This window comes from Lactuca sativa, chromosome 6 (genome assembly GCF_002870075.4).
Source record: "Lactuca sativa cultivar Salinas chromosome 6, Lsat_Salinas_v11, whole genome shotgun sequence".
In the NCBI taxonomy this organism is placed as follows: domain Eukaryota; kingdom Viridiplantae; phylum Streptophyta; class Magnoliopsida; order Asterales; family Asteraceae; genus Lactuca; species Lactuca sativa.
This window is the reverse complement of record NC_056628.2, coordinates 72691591-72709711: the sequence shown is the minus strand read 5'-3', so window position 1 is coordinate 72709711 and position 18121 is coordinate 72691591. Positions and strand designations below refer to the sequence as shown.

Below are 18121 nucleotides of genomic sequence, written 5' to 3'. Positions count from 1 at the left end.
CTTTGTTAAAATCTGCTTTAAACAGAAGCATCTTTCTTCCTTTTGATTTTGCCCACGAACAAAGCTCATTAACCACCAAAGGACCTTCTAGTATATTTCTTCCTACAACATAAGCGGACTGGACCTCATCAATTACACCACCAATGACTTTCTTTAATCGAAGAGCCAATAGTTTTGCAATGATCTTGTATATGGAACCAATTAGGCTGATTGGTCTAAAGTCACAAAAATGAAGTGGATCTTTCGTCTTGGCTGCTAAGGATATAAAAGAAGAATTACATCCTCTAGTGATCTTGCCTCCCGCTTCAAAGTATTTAATCATCCCCATAATGTCACCTTTTAGTAACTCCCAGAATTTTTTGAGAAATTTGAAAGTGAATCCATTTGGCCCCGGAGACTAGTCACCACCACACAACCATATTGCATTTTTTACTTCACCCATGGAGAATTCTCCTTCTAAGTACCGAGTATCTTCTTTTGAAAGCTTACGAAAACCTTCACTCCGAAAAACAGGTCTAACTCGCCAACATTCTCTGTATTTCCTTTCGAAGAATCTAGTAGCCTCCTGCTTTATCATGACTGGGTCGGTCGTCCAGATTCCATTCGTCATAATCCCATGTATATGATTTTTCCGGTTTCTATTGTTTACATAACCTTGAAAAAAACGTGTGTTTTCGTCGCCCTCAACCTCCCATTTAATTTTTGCCCTTTGCTTCAGATCCAGAGCAATAGTTCTTGCATGCTCCGTAATTTTTATACCTCCAATTGACCTTTCTTCCATTTCTGCAGATGTTAGAGCTCTAGATTCCGCTTCTTTTTCGATCTCATTCATTATTTTTTTTAAGAATCAATCACCTTGTTTTCATCGTTCACTGTATTAATTCTCCAACACCTGATGGCTTTTTTTAAATGTTTCAGTTTATTCAAGAGGTATGCATCAGGAGTTCCAAACCCCACAAATTTGGAACATGCTTTCTTGATCACCTCTTCAAATCCTTCTTTTTACATCCAGGAGTTGTAAAGTTTGAATGGTGGTGGACCAAAATCGTCACCACGAGTCCTCAAAACAATTGGAGAGTGGTCGGAGAGGTCCCTGTCTAATGCCTCACATGACGCAAGGGGAAACGTGGTTGAGAAATGATTACATACCAAAATTCTATCTAATTTGCTCAATTTCGCTCCTTGTGTTTTGAAGAAGGTGAATCTTTGGCCTCCCATCTTTAGATCTGTGAATTCGCCCCTGTATATGAATTGATTAAAAACACTTGCACTGATTGGGCAACAGACTGAATTTATCCGTTCTTCCGGTCTTCGAACCACGTTAAAATCTCCCATAAGGATCCAGGTGGCTAATATGGAAGACTTCAAAGATAACAATTCGTTCCACAGTTTCGATTTCTCACGACTTGATTGGGGTCCATAGATGTTTATAATGCCAGTTAGGCCATTAATGCCTACCAAATTACCCAGTGTCAAAATAAAGTATCTAGACTTGAAAGTGTCTATTAACGTGAATGCTCCTTTATCCCATATCAACACCAAGCCACCAGATCTTCCTGTTGTAAAAACCTGTTCGAACCCCCAATTATTATCGCCCCAACATTCGGTAATATTTAGCGGAGGGGATAACTCACCCAACTTGGATTCTTGAATATAGATCATACAAAGTTTATATAAATTTCTAAGCCTTCGTACCCAATCTACCTTATGCTTCTCTCCAAGACCTCTAATGTTTAAGGTCATAATATTCATTGTATGATTTGGTTCTCACCGTTATCGCCAAGGACTTCTTTGAGGATTGGATTTTCGCTATCAATCTCAAATCCTAAAATATTTCCCACTTCCACCATATTCCTAATTTCTGATGAAGAAGATGACGATTCTACATCGGTGTCAGGTAGAGGAATCTGAGAGGGAATCAGAGTTCTGTTTAGATCGAGTGATGGGTGAGGCATATTAGAGTCTGAAGATTCAATCGCCATTCCATTTCTCATTAATCTTCTTCTTTTATGTTGGGCGCTATTGAAGTTAATCTCAGACTCGTTTAATGGCACCTCATTACCATGCATGTTGTTTATGAAAGGTCCAAAGCATCCAGATTTGGCTAATTTGTTGAGCAGCCCATTAGAGGATTTATCCGGTCCATCTCCGATAGTTGTTTCCTCACATACAGTTAAATTATTTTCCAATTCAACATGAGATGATTCATTAATGTTCTCCCTACTTCCAAAGGTTTCGTCTCCCTGTTGAGTATTAATTCCATCGTCCGACTCTCGACATTCCCCAAGAGCGCCTCTTACGATTCTCCGATTATTCTTATCCATCGAAAAGTTTCCCGGTAACTGAACAGCCGCCGATGAGTTGTCGTTGACGGCTCTGTAGTTTTCTTGATTCAATTCCTCGACCTGGTCAAGATCCATCATTCCGATTTCTCTTTCTTCCAGATGTAACGACCCAAAAATCACAACTAAAAAAATTTCTTTAAAAACATTACTAAAATCATATTTATAAAAACTATATCATAAGTCGTAACATAATTTCTCGAGTATTAATTCAAAACATAATATCATTATCAGAGTCAAACATTCCCAGGCTAACTGACTATGGTGTGTGCACTGCAATCTCCCCGAGCTCCTCTTTTGAAAACTGAGTACCTGAAACCAAAACTGAAAACCGTAAGCACGAAGCTTAGTGATCTCCCCCCAATCTACCACATACCATGCAATAACATAATAAGCACATACTGGGCCTTGCCCACTGCATCGGACCGAGGTCCGGACTAACTGGGGCCTTGCCCCTTGCATAGGACCGAAGTCCGGAAACTGACTGGGACCTTGTCCCCTACATCGGACCGAAGTTCGGACTAACTGGGGCCTTACCCCCTGCATCGGACCGAAGTCCGGAACTAACTGAACAGAACATAACATAAACATATCAACTAGCATGAACACACATATACTGCATACTACATCGGGCCGTAGCCCGGAACACATAACACATAAATCCTGTCTGAGCCACGAAGGCATCAAACATGCTAACTACTGCATCGGATCAAATCCGGAAACTACTACTAGCTAAACGGGCCGGCATTGTGGCCTTAGACCTGTTCCTACTGGAAGGAAACTCACCTGAGACTGCTGAACTGATGCTGCTAATCCTTTTGACTGCTACTTGACCTCTGACTCCGAACTGCTGCTCCACTAGCTCCTCGAGCTACCAATGACAATATAACACTTAGTCCAACTGACCTCCAAAGGTCAACTAGGTCAACTCTGGTCAAGGTCAAAATCCTAGTCAAAGTCAACCTTCCAGGTCAACCCTACTCGCCGAGTCCACCTAATAACTCGCCGAGTTCAAATGCTCAGGGTCTTTCTATTCGCGACTCGACTCGCCAAGTCAGTCCATGACTCGCCGAGTCAACTATTCCCGAGTCCTGACCAGTCCAACTCGCTGAGTCTCCACCCGACTCACTGATTCGAGTTTCAACTCGAAGGGTTTGGGGTTTCGCGACCTGACTCGCCGAGTCTAAGAATAGACTCGCCGAGTCCAAGGCAAACTTCAACCAACTCGTCGAGTTGTTCTTCCAACTCGTCGAGTTCTTGCCTAACTTCATCCGACTCGACGAGCTGTTCATCCCACTCGTCGAGTTCCTCCTCATCTTCAAGCTACTCGCCGAGTCCACTCGAAGGACTCGCTGAGTCTATTCAGTCCTTAATTCATGCAGTGGCTTTTCGAGCCAAACAGGGCTTCCAACTCATAGATCCATACTTCTAAGGCCTATCCCCCACGTAAAGTGGAAAACTTTACGTGTAGATCAAGAGATCTAGGCTTAAAACAATCCAAACTAGGGTTTAAGACAAAGAGGCTTCACTATCAACCCAAGAACAAATGCTTTATGACTTTCTAGGCCAAAATACACTCAAATCTGAAGTAGCAACTTCAAATCTAGGCTTCTAACTCGAAATAGTTCTTAAGCATGACATAAAATCCCCAAATCACATAGCCAAGGTTGATCTATTAAACAAAAGAGGGAAGGTAACGATTTATTACCTTTAAATGCTCAGAAATGTTCCACCAACTCTGGATCCAAGGCCCCCTTCTTGCTCCACAATGACTATCTTGTCTCTCAAGCTCCAAAAGCTTTAGATCTTGCTCCAAAACGATTATGGCGGCTAGGGTTTAGTGTTCTGTGGTAGAGAGGCAGTAAAGGAACCCTAGGGGAGAGAATGAGACATTTAAATAAGCTCCAAGTCCCAGATTTAGGGTTTTCCTTGCTCAGACCAGACTCGCCGAGTCACCTTGGCCGACTCGCCGAGTTGGTCGCTTACACCTCAACTCGGATCCCGCTCGGACTCGCCGAGTCCCTCCTTGGACTCGCCGATTCTCCCCTTAAAATTGGGGTTTTCTTTCTTTTCTTGGCTTTCCAAACTTTGAGTGTTACACCAGATCATCGTTGTTATCAGCCAACATAGTTTCAGAGATACCATCGCAATCATCGTCTGATTCATCTTCGTCATCGTTCCTTCCATCATCTGAAAAATCACTATCTTCCACTTTATACCTTTGTGACTTGAATGGAACCCAGTCGATGTCCACTTATGATATCCCTATTTTAATTATTTTTCCATTCACTTCCACCGATGCTTCACAGTGTACATTCGTCAATGATTTTGTTAGGATGCCAACCTTTCCATAAGATAAATTCATCTCTGTTTGTTCTACTATGAATGGAACCACCACATAGCCTTATGTCGTAGCAATGGCGTTGAAGTTCGCTTCTGACCACAGCTCCGACGGGAGGCCTGAGATTTTTATCCAAGTAATTCTCTCATAATGAAATTATGCAATATCACCACTATCAATCTCCTTAAACCATTCTACCCATCCTTTCATGAATACTTCTCTACTCATATCATTCATGAATTTTACTGCAATTCTTAATCCACCAAGGTACTTTATTTCACATCGAGATCCATCACCGTTTTTAATTGAGTATGGAGCTTTCTCAAGGTGATCAAAACTGTGCAATACACCAATTAAAGTATACTTACCTTTAATCCATCCTCGAAGTGGGGAGTCGTTTGAGAGACAAATAGGAGCAACTTGCTTTTGTGGACGAGGAGGTGGGATTCGAGTGGTCTCACGATCTTCTGCTATTACTGTTGCGTAGGATCGATTCTTCCTAACGTAGGATTCTGGTATCGAAGGTTTTTTCTTCTATGCCCTGTTTCTGATGCTTCCACATACAGACGAACCACCGGCCGGTTTTCTTTCAAACATTGCTATGTTCACGTCCAAAGTTCTGCCACCATATTTAACCCCTTGAAGGGCTTTTTCTAACTCGTATTCATCTGTTATCTTTTTAAATCTTACAAAAGCAAAATACTTCTTCCTAACATCCTTCTTTGTTGGAATATAGACATCCACCACCTCTCCAAACTTTGCAAAAGTCATCGCCAAGGATTTTTTACTATCTCCATTGGAAGGTTTGATACGAACATTGTTGTAACACCAGCTTGGTTCCATGTTGGTCGGTCTCCGATCATCGATAATCTCTTCCATTTTCTTCGCCTGGCTTCTGTCCATTCACCTTCCATTTAGACTTACGTGAACCTGCAAATTTAACGTGAAGTTACTTTTGAAATTTTTGTTCATTTTCGAGAACTTTCAATTAACATTTCTTGAGAAACATCAATTAATAGGTGCAGCCATCATTATCTAACAATTAATTTATTTAGATACAATCACCTTTTCGTTTTTCAAATGTGAACATGACTTTGAAAAAAGTTTCTAACATATTTTTACATAACTTTGAAAAATGATCCTAACATATTTTTAGAATAAATGCTTTTATTTAAAATTTTCTCTCTTGTCAAATTTTTTATAATGTTTATAATTTTTATCTGGAAGAATTTCATATATGCCCTTCTTAAACATCAAAATATCTTATTTACCCTACTGAATTTCTAAATATCATATTTACCCTTCATAAATTTTCTAAATATCATATTTACTTTTCATGAAATTTCAAAATATCATATATGTCATTTTTAAACATCAAAATATCATATATGTCCTTCTTAAATATCAAAATATCGTATATGCACTTTTTAAACATTAAAATATCAATGATAATATCTAAAATATTCTCCATTTACAAAATGATAATAATCAACAACAACAAAAATTAAACAATCAAAATATGCATTTCATAGAAAAGGTTAAAGATGAATCTTTTTGTCTGTCAAGAGGCCGACATTCCAACAATTTATAAGTTCACATTCCATTATCATAGACGTAAGGATAATATGGTTAAATTTCTTAATTATTTATAATAATTATAAGGTATAAAAATGATTATAAAATATTAAAAACATTATAAAAAGGATTTGGGCAAATATAATATTTGGAAGGTTTATGAAAGATAAATATAATATTGAAAAATTAAACTGAGCAAATATGTTATTTTGAAGTTTAAGAGGGACGTATATGAAATTCTCCCTTTATTTTAATATCTCTATGTCACAAAACTCTATTTTTTGAATATAATTCTTATCCAATATTAAGTAATTTTAGAGATATAAATAAATAAAACATATATCGATTATTTATTTTTAAGATATTTTATATCTCAACTAAAAACTACAAAATATCTTCGACAAACAATTTTTCTTTGATTTTCTCTTGGAATTTAACTATTCAGTTTCAGATTTCACCAAGAAAATATTATAACACAAACTAATTTTGATACTTTCACAATATACACAAACATCTTCAACATTTTATTATCTTGACTTTACCATCACAGAGTCAAAACATAGAAAACAATAACCTTTCATAAGGGGGAAGGAGTCGTAGCGGGTTCGAGGAGAAGAGGGATAAGCGGGAGGAGAATAAGATAGAAAGAGAAGGGTGCTTCGGTTTGAGGAACCCGCTGGAGGTTGAAACCAAAAAAGAAATTTGGGGAAGAAGGGCTGGGAGGAATTCGGCTTGGGCGAGTTCGACTCCGTTCACCTTGGGTCCAGTGGCTTGAGCGGGAGGAGATAAACGATTCCGTCCTCTCTAACTGGTATCGGTGGCGGAGACAGTAATAGGGTGGCAGGTAGGTGTTCCGCCCCCCTAATCTCTATTTAAAAATAAAATCAACTATGATATATAAAAAAAAGAAGTAGCCATTAAATTGAAGCCCATATCAATTTGTAGTAAAGTTGGACCCCTCCAATCTCTTTATGGTATATAAAAATAATAAGTCCATGAACAAACTAAAAGCCTATATACGCAGCTTCCCTTTTTTATGCCAAAAGTCTGGTGTCGTTTTTATTTAATTAAACGACGTGATTTTAAATTACATAGCTTAGTTTTTGGCTACATTTGCTAACACTTACAAATTACATGACACGATTTTCGTTCTCGGATCAACAAGAAATAAGAAAGTAAATTTTGATGTGTAGTACACATTAATTTTCTATAATTTGTAGTTAGTGACGTTATTATCAATGTTAATTTTGTTTCTTATATTCATAAGATAAACCAAGAGTAAGAAAATAACCAAGATGTTCATAACCCACATTTGTATATTGTTAGTAATAATACGAGAGAAGATATTCATAATACATGTCCACAACCTAACTATGAATATGTGCTTATGATCATTTGACAACTTTTGAAGATTGATTCTTTAGATATCTATATAACTTCTATTTAGATAATTCTTTTTCAATTTAGTTTCAAATTTACTAGCTCTATTATATACATTGCTCAAATGTAAAATATATTTGATTATCTTATTACATGTAAGCCCCATTAGTTTAAATTCTTGGCTTTGCCCCTGTGCATAATATGATTTTTTTTTCTTTTTCAATTTAATATAAAATTTTATACAGAAATTGACATTTAATTTTTTGTTCATAAACAAACTATATACTATTATTTTTTATTTATAATTTAGTTTATTTTATATTTAATAATTTACTTTTTATCTAATGTACTATTCATAAATTTTAATTCAAAATTGTAATCTTTAATTAATATTTTGTAACTAATTTTTAATTTTTAATTAATATAATATTTTATTTGTTCATATCGGCAATCCATAAGAGTTTAATCAAAAGTTAGAGAGTAAATTACATGAATTGTGTCTATGATTTGGGATAATTTGCATGTTTAGCTCTTAATTTATTTATTTTTTTAACTTAAAAAGTCTCTATTATTTGTTTTTATTGCGGTTCTGGTCCTGTCTTATCTAAAAAATTATTTTGCCATTGATTCTTCAATTTATATAAAAATAAACACACCCAACCCTACTTCCACCTTGCCTCACCTTACCTTACCTACCACACTTTAGTTAAATAAATTAAAAAAATCAATGGCAAAATAGACTTTTTAGGTAAGACGGAGACAAAAAATTCAACAAAAACAAATTGTGTGGACCTTTTGAGTTAAAAAAATAAGTTAGAGACCAAACATGCAAATTACCCGAAACTATAGGAACCATTCATGTAATTTACTGAAAGTCCTGAAATTTAGAGTTTAATAAATAGGGTTTAGGTCATTATTGGTCACTTAACTTTTGGTTTTGTGCTTATTTGGTCACTTAACTCCTTTTAAGTTTTAAAAGGTCATCAAACTTTTGACTTTTTGTTCATTTAGTCACTTAACTTTTGTTTTGGTCACTTAACATTCAGATTTGTGCTTATTTAGTCACCTAACTTTTAAAATTGTGCTCATTTAGTTACTAAACTTTTGAAAAAATTTAAAATTTTAGTGACTAAATAAGCATAATTTTAAAAGTTAGGTGACTAAATATGACCAAACCAAAAGTTAAGTGAGTAAATGAGCACAAAAGTTTGATGTCTTTTTTAAAATTTAATAAGAGTTAAATGACCAAATAAACAAAAAACCAAAATTTAAGTTTCCAAAAATGACCTAAACCGTAATAAATAAAACGGTATAGTTATTGGTATAGATAGTGGAACGATGGATATTAGAAGATGACATTACATAACTTAGCCTACTTAGATCTATTCTAAGTTCGCTTCTTTAGGCTGGCGATAACAAGTTTTACCACAACATGAATTTATTTGAAATCGCAATAAAACAAACAAAAACTACAGATTATAAGCTTATTATCACAAAGACCCATCAGACCATAGATCTCGAAAACCTTTATTGTGGAAGACAACGTACGGAACTAGATGGAGATGCTGTTCGGAACACCTCTTCCGGTTACCCCGGGACCGGAAAATGGCTTGAGAAGCTGGTACGGAACTAATCCTGCACCACTTCGGTTGTGAAATTTGGGATTGACGTTCCTCGAGTTTATGATTCCCTCCAACTTTTCCAAACTTCCCCGAAACTCTTCAAACGCCGCCTTGATAGCCGGCTCCGCTGCCCATGCCGGCTCTATATATCCACCGATATACTCCTCGTCTGGTGAATGACTTGATAGAACATCAAGGACAGACATGACTTGTGTAGCTTGGATTTGCGAAGGGAAACATTTCAACAAAGCATCTTCAGGCCTTTTAATGAACGATTGCCACTCTTCTTCTGTTGGGTCTTCGTTAGGCATCTTGGTTCTAGCCATCGTTGGCCTGTTCGGGAAGTAACCCGCGAAATCATATTGTCCGAAGTTGACAGCTGAATGGTGGCCGGAGCCCACCCACATGATCGTTGAAACGATTCCGATCAAATCTTCTTGGGTTTTGAGTTGTGGCCACCATGGTTCGTCTTTCTTATCTCCATGCCCAACTGTTCGAATTTCATCCCACCATTGTCTAAGCTCTACATCAGATTCTATTAGATTCGCTTTTGGGTAGTAGTGGTTGACGTAAGACGTAGCCCATTGTTTGATCGCATCCCAAAGGAGTAAACCGTCATTTGCATATGGGTAGTCCTCGATCGTTAGTTTCAGACCATGTGGTGAATTTGGATCTTCAACGGCCAAGCCCCTAAAAGATACAATATAATCAGAGATACTACGTCATGCAAAACCTTTGATTAATTATATATTTTACGTTAACAAAAAAAGATTGCATGCATAAAGATTACCTGCTAATTAGGTCAGCTGGAAGCGACTCCTGATCAAAACGCCATAGCTGATCATATGCGTCGGAGCAAATTTGCATGGAATATTTCCCAGGAGAGAATGTCGACTCTATGATACCACCAGCGTTAATGAGAGCAAGACGAGCTAAAGCATTGATCTGCATGGTGTATCGTAAATGAGGAAGGAGTAGCCGTCGGATTGGATGCATTTGGCTAAGATGACGGTTGGTAGCAATTATGTAAGGCTCCATCACACAATGAGTTCTTAGCCTACAATAACAAACAAAAACATCCAAAACCAAATCATTAGTTCATACTTCGATTGAAAAACACAAAAACATGTAAAGTAAGGGGACCCACCAATGGCTGACAAGTTGGTGATAAGCAGAATCATGAGAGAGGACTTGAGCCTTCGCCATCTTCCATAGCCAAGCTCCAGTGGCATCCCAGGCAGGAGTGTACACATGCTTCCACTGTGGTTTGTCGTCGGATGGTGGTCGGGTCAACTCAATGGCTAGTGGCCTCAATGTTCCGGTGGGAGTAAGAAACATTAAAGTTCTTGAACCATAAAGAGTTGTCCCATTAAGCTCTCTTGTTTTGTTGACGTATGGAAGTAGTAGATCATTGTAATCCAACATGAACAGTTTCTTTTCAGCCAAAGCCTACAAAAAACATGATTGTAATGAATTATTTTCAATAAAAAGAGATTAAGTTTCCATCTTCTGATTTGAATCAATTACCTGCTCAAGAGTCATGAAACCTTTTATTTCTTGCTCCACGATCTCCTTGGTGATACCTGATTCCTGTGGCCCATAAACTTGAGGGTCCAGTTTACTCGTCAATGGCCACTCCGTCACCAACTGTATGGTATATGGATTGAGACCCGCAAGCATTTGTCGACAAAATTCCTCATCACGAAACCATGAGAATGTGTCACCTACAATTAGAACATCAATCAATATACAAAACCCATAAAACTAAAATAACAAACGAGCTAGAAAGATCAAAGCTTACGATCGATGGTTGCAGGGGTCTCGAACTGGATCACGGCATCTACGGTATCAACAGCGCCTTTGACAAGTCTAGGCAAAACAGTTTTAAGTCCATTGTCAGGAGCAGGAACATTAACACCTTGATCGTAGAGCATATCTATGGTCCTGAATAAAGGAAAGCCTTTGTCTTTGTCTGTAATAATAGCGTCTAAAGTGGGTACAACTGCATGGAGTACAGAGTACAATGCCCTCGCTCCAAAATTCACCTCCTTTATCTCTGAGAAATCTTCATCGCTAGGGACATAAAACGGGAGCAAAGTTCTCGTCTCCGATAATGGATATGTAGTTATATATTGCTTGGTATTTATTTAATTATTCACATTTACAGGAATTCAATTAGTTCTGAAAGAAAATAATTAAGTTTGTAAGTACCTTTTGTAGACAGGGGCCGACCAGTACGACACCGCCTAGGGTAAGGATGATCGTTGCCGCCGAGCACCGGCCGAGCTAAACTTAAGCTCAGATCCGGTGCTCCAAGGTCGTCGTAAACATCATAATCGTAAATCCTATCAGAAGATTTACGGTCTCCTTGGCCATTTCCTCGAAGAGATTCCATATCTTTCTCTCTCAACGACTTTAAGCCTTCCGGCGTTTCGGATGGAAGATAAGACTATAATTACAAACAATGAGATTAATCAGAACTTAACGTCGATGGCTATTAAACAGTGAAAGGAAGCAAATTAGTGTTAGATTAACCTTGTCGCTGAAGAAGATTCTCTTGTCGGGGTTATCATACTTGGAAGCAACCCAAGATTCACAGGTGAAGGTGATATTTTTGTTAAGAACAATCTTCTTGTTAAGAACGTCTTTCGCAAGTAGTAAGGCACTACTGCATCTTACACATACATGCTACAGTTACTGCATCTGAAGTAACCTGATCTAGAGAGGACGACCTCCAATTCACCATTCTAATTCCAAGGTATGCAGATGGCATAAAACTCAGTCACAAACAGGTAGTATAATACCCCAACACTTAAGCTGGTTGATAACAATGCAGCAACATAACAATAATATCACAAATAATAGTTGACAGAAAAGCAAAAGTTACATACCTCCATCACTCAGTGCTGCTCGAATCCCTGCTGAAATCTACCAGAAAACTCGGCTCCGAGCTGTAGGCACCCTTGCCCGGCCTCGACAATCGCTATCGGTACTTGAAGTCCCAAGGGCAGGAGCTGGCACCTGCCCTGCTGTATAAACACTCGGACAGTGGGCCTTATTGTGGCCCTTCTGACTGCAATGGAAACATATCGGATAAAGTCTCTGGGCGATGATAACAGCACAATCTCTGCTAAAATGACCGATCTGGCCGCACTTGAAACATCTAGCATCGCCACCACTTCTACGCCTGCACACACCCATGTGCGTCCTTCCGCACTTCCTGCATCGACTGCGGCTCTGATAGTTCCTCGTCCTCAAATCCGAACCCTTGGGCCTCTTACCCGAACCTGTGGCTACCTGAGTCTCATCCATTTTCCTCTTCCTTTCCGACTCCCTGCCCGACTCTCGCTCCTGCGTTACCCCATCGGCAACGCCCGTCGACTGAACAACAGCTGTCTGATCCTAAAGCCTCGCGATCAATCTATCAGTGATCCTCACAACCATGTCGGGTAGATCCTCGTGAATGGCTCGCGTAACCTCCTCAACTATCCAATCATGCAAAGGTCTCTCTTGGAGACAGGGTGCCCTACTCACTCCTGTCCCCTGATGGCAAAAACTAGAAATGGGATCTCCTTTCCTGGTGGATCCCTGATCTCCATAAGAATCGAGACCAAGACGAGCCCCAATCTGTCCTGAAACTATCCCGACCTTAAAGGCCTCAAGATGACTGTCCATGAGCTCCACAATGGCCCCTCTAACCGAGCCGAAAATCACTGGACTCTGATCAATGATGTTGCGCATGATCTCTGCGGAAATGAAACCCCTCATCTGATCATCAAGCTGCCCGGCTCCAAATCCCGAGTCAGATCCTTCCTCGACACCTGAACTGCTAATTGGTAGCTCGCGCAATGTCACCATGCTGAAAATATAACAATTCCTGGTCAATTTACACACTACTACTGCGGAATCTCTCACACACTCTACTAGTTCTCTGGTTTTTGCCTTGGCCCCTCTTGAATCGAGTACGGATCCTCTGCTTTCAGTAGTACGGGCCCATACAACCTTCCACATCTATCTGTACTTTCCTCAAGAGTTACCTCAACTCCACCAAGTCCCCTTTACTCTTCTACTGATCTCTGCCACTCTCATCCTAGGCTTGCCCTAGGGAACCTCTGACTCTACCCAAACAGTCCTCAGCTGGTGAAGGCCTCCTTGTAATGCCAATTAGCCACCACCTGAATACCATCACATGTGACGAGGCTCAGATAATCCTTCAAGTAAAAGACTCGCCCCTACAACGGTTGGACTCAAACGAGAGCTGCGCAATAGGGCCAAATCCAGCACTCTGAGATTATTCAACCCTGATCACATGTGATGTGACGTATTCACCTAATGGCTAACTCTCATCACTCAGAGTCCCACAAAGCACAAAGCAAGCAGCATTCGGATAAAGGAAACATACTCAGGCAAAACTATTCTTATAACAAGAAACTATACTAGCATACAATGCCAAGCTCATACTATCAGGCATAACCTACACAGGCTATCCTACTACTGTCTACTCATTACTAGCATGAAATTCTTATCAAGCTGAAACACATAAAGCAGGCACATAAGGCATCATCCTAGATCCTTAGTCCTATTCTAGCATACTGTTCTACTAAAGCTGAAACTGAAACTGAAACTAATAATGATAATCATAACATAACTTGTATGGGTAAATTGGGAGTACTTACTTGAGCTCGGCTGATTGCATGCACCACACCCTTTTCTCTTTTCAAAACTCTTTTTGCTTTTTCTAAAACTCTTTTCTTTATACTTTTTCTAAAATTGTTTTCTTTTCTCAAAATTCTTTTGTAACCATGGTTTTTCTCTTGAAAACTCTATACCACTTCCTTAGTTTGAGTTCAGACACGCTCGGGAGTGCGCCCGAATCCCTCAAACCAAGGCTCTGATACCAACTTGTAACGACCCAAAAATCACAACTAAAAAAAAATTCTTTAAAAACATTACTAAAATCATATTTATAAAAACTGTATCATAAGTCATAACATAATTTCTCGAGTATTAATTCAAAACATAATATCATTATCAGAGTCAAACATTCCCAGGCTAACTGACTATGGTGTGTGCACTGCAATCTCCCCGAGCTCCTCTTTTGAAAACTGAGTACCTGAAACCAAAACTGAAAACCGTAAGCACGAAGCTTAGTGAGCTCCCCCCAATCTACCACATACCATGCAATAACATAATAAGCACATATTGGGCCTTGCCCACTGCATCGGACCGAGGTCCGGACTAACTGGGGCCTTGCCCCTTGCATCGGACCGAAGTTCGGAAACTGACTGGGACCTTGTCCCCTGCATCGGACCGAAGTCCGGACTAACTGGGGCCTTGCCCCCTGCATCGGACCGAAGTCCGGACTAACTGACTGGGGCCTTGCCCCCTGCATCGGACCGAAGTCCGGACTAACTGGGGCCTTGCCCCCTGCATCGGACCGAAGTCCGGAACTAACTGAACAGAACATAACATAAACATATCAACTAGCATGAACACACATATACTGCATACTACATCGGGCCGTAGCTCGGAACACATAACACATAAATCCTGTCTGAGCCACGGAGGCATCAAACATGTTAACTACTGCATCGGATCAAATCCGGAAACTACTACTAGCTAAACGGGCCGGCATTGTGGCCTTAGACCTGTTCCTACTGGAAGGAAACTCACCTGAGACTGCTGAACTGATGCTGCTAATCCTTTTGACTGCTACTTGACCTCTGACTCCGAACTGCTGCTCCACTAGCTCCTCGAGCTACCAATGACAATATAACACTTAGTCCAACTGACCTCCAAAGGTCAACTAGGTCAACTCTGGTCAAGGTCAAAATCCTAGTCAAAGTCAACCTTCCAGGTCAACCCTACTCGCCGAGTCCACCTAATAACTCGCCGAGTTCAAATGCTCAGGGTCTTTCTATTCGCAACTCGACTCGCCGAGTCAGTCCATGACTCGCCGAGTCAACTATTCCCGAGTCCTGACCAGTCCAACTCGCTGAGTCTCCACCCGACTCACTGATTCGAGTTTCAACTCGAAGGGTTTGGGGTTTCACGACCTGACTCGCCGAGTCTAAGAATAGACTCGCCGAGTCCAAGGCAAACTTCAACCAACTCGTCGAGTTGTTCTTCCAACTCGCCGAGTTCTTGCCTAACTTCATCCGACTCGACGAGCTGTTCATCCCACTCGTCGAGTTCCTCCTCATCTTCAAGCTACTCGCCGAGTCCACTCGAAGGACTCGCCGAGTCTATTCAGTCCTTAATCCATGCAGTGGCTTTTCGAGCCAAACAGGGCTTCCAACTCATAGATCCATACTTCTAAGGCCTATCCCCCACATAAAGTGGCAAACTTTACGTGTAGATCAAGAGATCTAGGCTTAAAACAATCCAAACTAGGGTTTAAGACAAAGAGGCTTCACTATCAACCCAAGAACAGATGCTTTATGACTTTCTAGGCCAAAATACACTCAAATCATAAGTAGCAACTTCAAATCTAGGCTTCTAACTTGAAATTGTTCTTAAGCATGGCATAAAATCCCCAAATCACATAGCCAAGGTTGATCTATTAAACAAAAGAGGGAAGGTAACGATTTATTACCTTTAAATGCTCAGAAATGTTCCACCAACTCTGGATCCAAGGCCCCCTTCTTGCTCCACAATGACTATCTTCTCTCTCAAGCTCCAAAAGCTTTAGATCTTGCTCCAAAACGATTATGGCGGCTAGGGTTTAGTGTTATGTGGTAGAGAGGCAGTAAAGGAACCCTAGGGGAGAGAATGAGACATTTAAATAAGCTCAATGTCCCAAATTTAGGGTTTTCCTTGCTCAGACCAGACTCGCCGAGTCACCTTGGCCGACTCGCCGAGTTGGTCGCTTACACCTCAACCTGGATCCCGCTCGGACTCGTCGAGTCCCTCCTTGGACTCGCCGAGTCTCCCCTTAAAATTGGGGTTTTCTTTCTTTTCTTGGCTTTCCAAACTTTGGGTGTTACAACTCTCCCCCACTTAAACTAAACTTCGTCCTCGAAGTTTGCTACGATCCACCGACTGCGATTTGCCTCCAATAACCCACCAATTAATCAAACACTAGCTGCCTACCTTCGCTGGCCTACCGCTCGGTCATTCTGACTATCATCAATCCTTGCGGATAATAACCTCGGGTCACCCTGACCCTGAACATCCTGGAACCCAACTTACTCAACCGACAATCCTTCTGGTACTCACCGAGTACTGCACCAAACCTATAGGGGTTCACCCCTTCTTTTATGCGATTCCCTTGCCTTCCCAAGGCGATGCTCCATAAACAACTATCTCCTCTGTCACTGTGAAGATCCTATCTTCACCCATCCATCACCCCCGCAAATTCCAGTACGGGTCAACACCGCCAGCAACCACTGACACTCCTATCTGACATAACTTGGTGCCGAGCACCCCTCGATTTCGACTAACTGAAATCCACCATAGACTGCTTACCCGCAATACTACTGACCGAAAATTTCTGCTATTCCTCATCCGCCTTCTGGATGAACCGAGACCACCCTAGTCCTTACTGATGTCTCCACTTCTGGGTTACCGGCCTCCTACCGGTTACTACACCCCAAATAAGTGAATGGCAGGGATGATGGTTCGCATCCAAGAGGAGCTGACCAGTTCGAGACTTCACTAAGAGATACACCTATACCAAACACTCTGGACTTGCTAAAGCTAGCTTTCAGCCCGGATGAAACGTAAAAGCATTTTAAGATTCTCGATACATTGGCAATGTTGCGTCTCGACCATTCACCAATGAATAAAGCATCGTCTGCATAAAATAAATGAGACAAACAAATGTTAGAGTTAGGGAATTTTACTCCGTCAAAGACTCCTTTCTCAACCGCCGTTTTCATCGCCACATTCAGCCCTTCCATCGCGATGATGATTAAGAAGGGCGAAAGCGGGTCGCCCTGTCTAACTCCTTTAGTTATTGAGAATTCATTCGTTGGGCTGCCATTAATAATCACCGATGCTCGACCCGATTCCAGACAGTTACGAATCCAATATCTCGATTTATTTCCAAAACCCATCTGATTCATAATTGAGTCCAGATATACCCAATTCACTGAGTCAAAAGCTTTGTTAAAATCTGCTTTAAACAGAAGCATCTTTCTTCCTTTTGATTTTGCCCACGAACAAAGCTCATTAACCACCAAAGGACCTTCTAGTATATTTCTTCCTTCAACATAAGCGGACTGGACCTCATCAATTACACCACCAATGACTTTCTTTAATCGAAGAGCCAATAGTTTTGCAATGATCTTGTATATGGAACCAATTAGGCTGATTGGTCTAAAGTCACAAAAATAAAGTGGATCTTTCGTCTTGGCTGCTAAGGATATAAAAGAAGAATTACATCCTCTAGTGATCTTGCCTCCCGCTTCAAAGTATTTAATCATCCCCATAATGTCACCTTTTAGTAACTCCCAGAATTTTTTGAGAAATTTGAAAGTGAATCCATTTGGCCCCGGAGACTAGTCACCACCACACAACCATATTGCATTTTTTACTTCACCCATGGAGAATTCTCCTTCTAAGTACCGAGTATCTTCTTTTGAAAGCTTACGAAAACCTTCACTCCGAAAAACAGGTCTAACTCGCCAACATTCTCTGTATTTCCTTTCGAAGAATCTAGTAGCCTCCTGCTTTATCATGACTGGGTCGGTCGTCCAGATTCCATTCGTCATAATCCCATGTATATGATTTTTCCGGTTTCTATTGTTTACATAACCTTGAAAAAAACGTGTGTTTTCGTCGCCCTTAACCTCCCATTTAATTTTTGCCCTTTGCTTCAGATCCAGAGCAATAGTTCTTGCATGCTCCGTAATTTTTAT

General features: G+C 40.3%; 1 protein-coding gene across 1 annotated transcript; it reads right to left on the bottom strand.

Moving 5' to 3' along the window:
* Window positions 1-9058: 9058 nt before the first annotated feature.
* LOC111890186 (lipoxygenase 2, chloroplastic) lies at window positions 9059-17692 on the bottom strand. Its single transcript, XM_052764941.1, has 8 exons — window positions 16902-17692; window positions 11796-11928; window positions 11472-11709; window positions 11062-11379; window positions 10788-10984; window positions 10408-10709; window positions 10051-10317; window positions 9059-9950 (listed from the first exon to the last, which is right to left on the bottom strand). The coding sequence occupies exons 1-8, from the start codon at window positions 17690-17692 to the stop codon at window positions 9191-9193; spliced, it is 3006 nt and encodes a 1001-aa protein (XP_052620901.1). The 3' UTR covers window positions 9059-9190.
* Window positions 17693-18121: the final 429 nt, after the last annotated feature.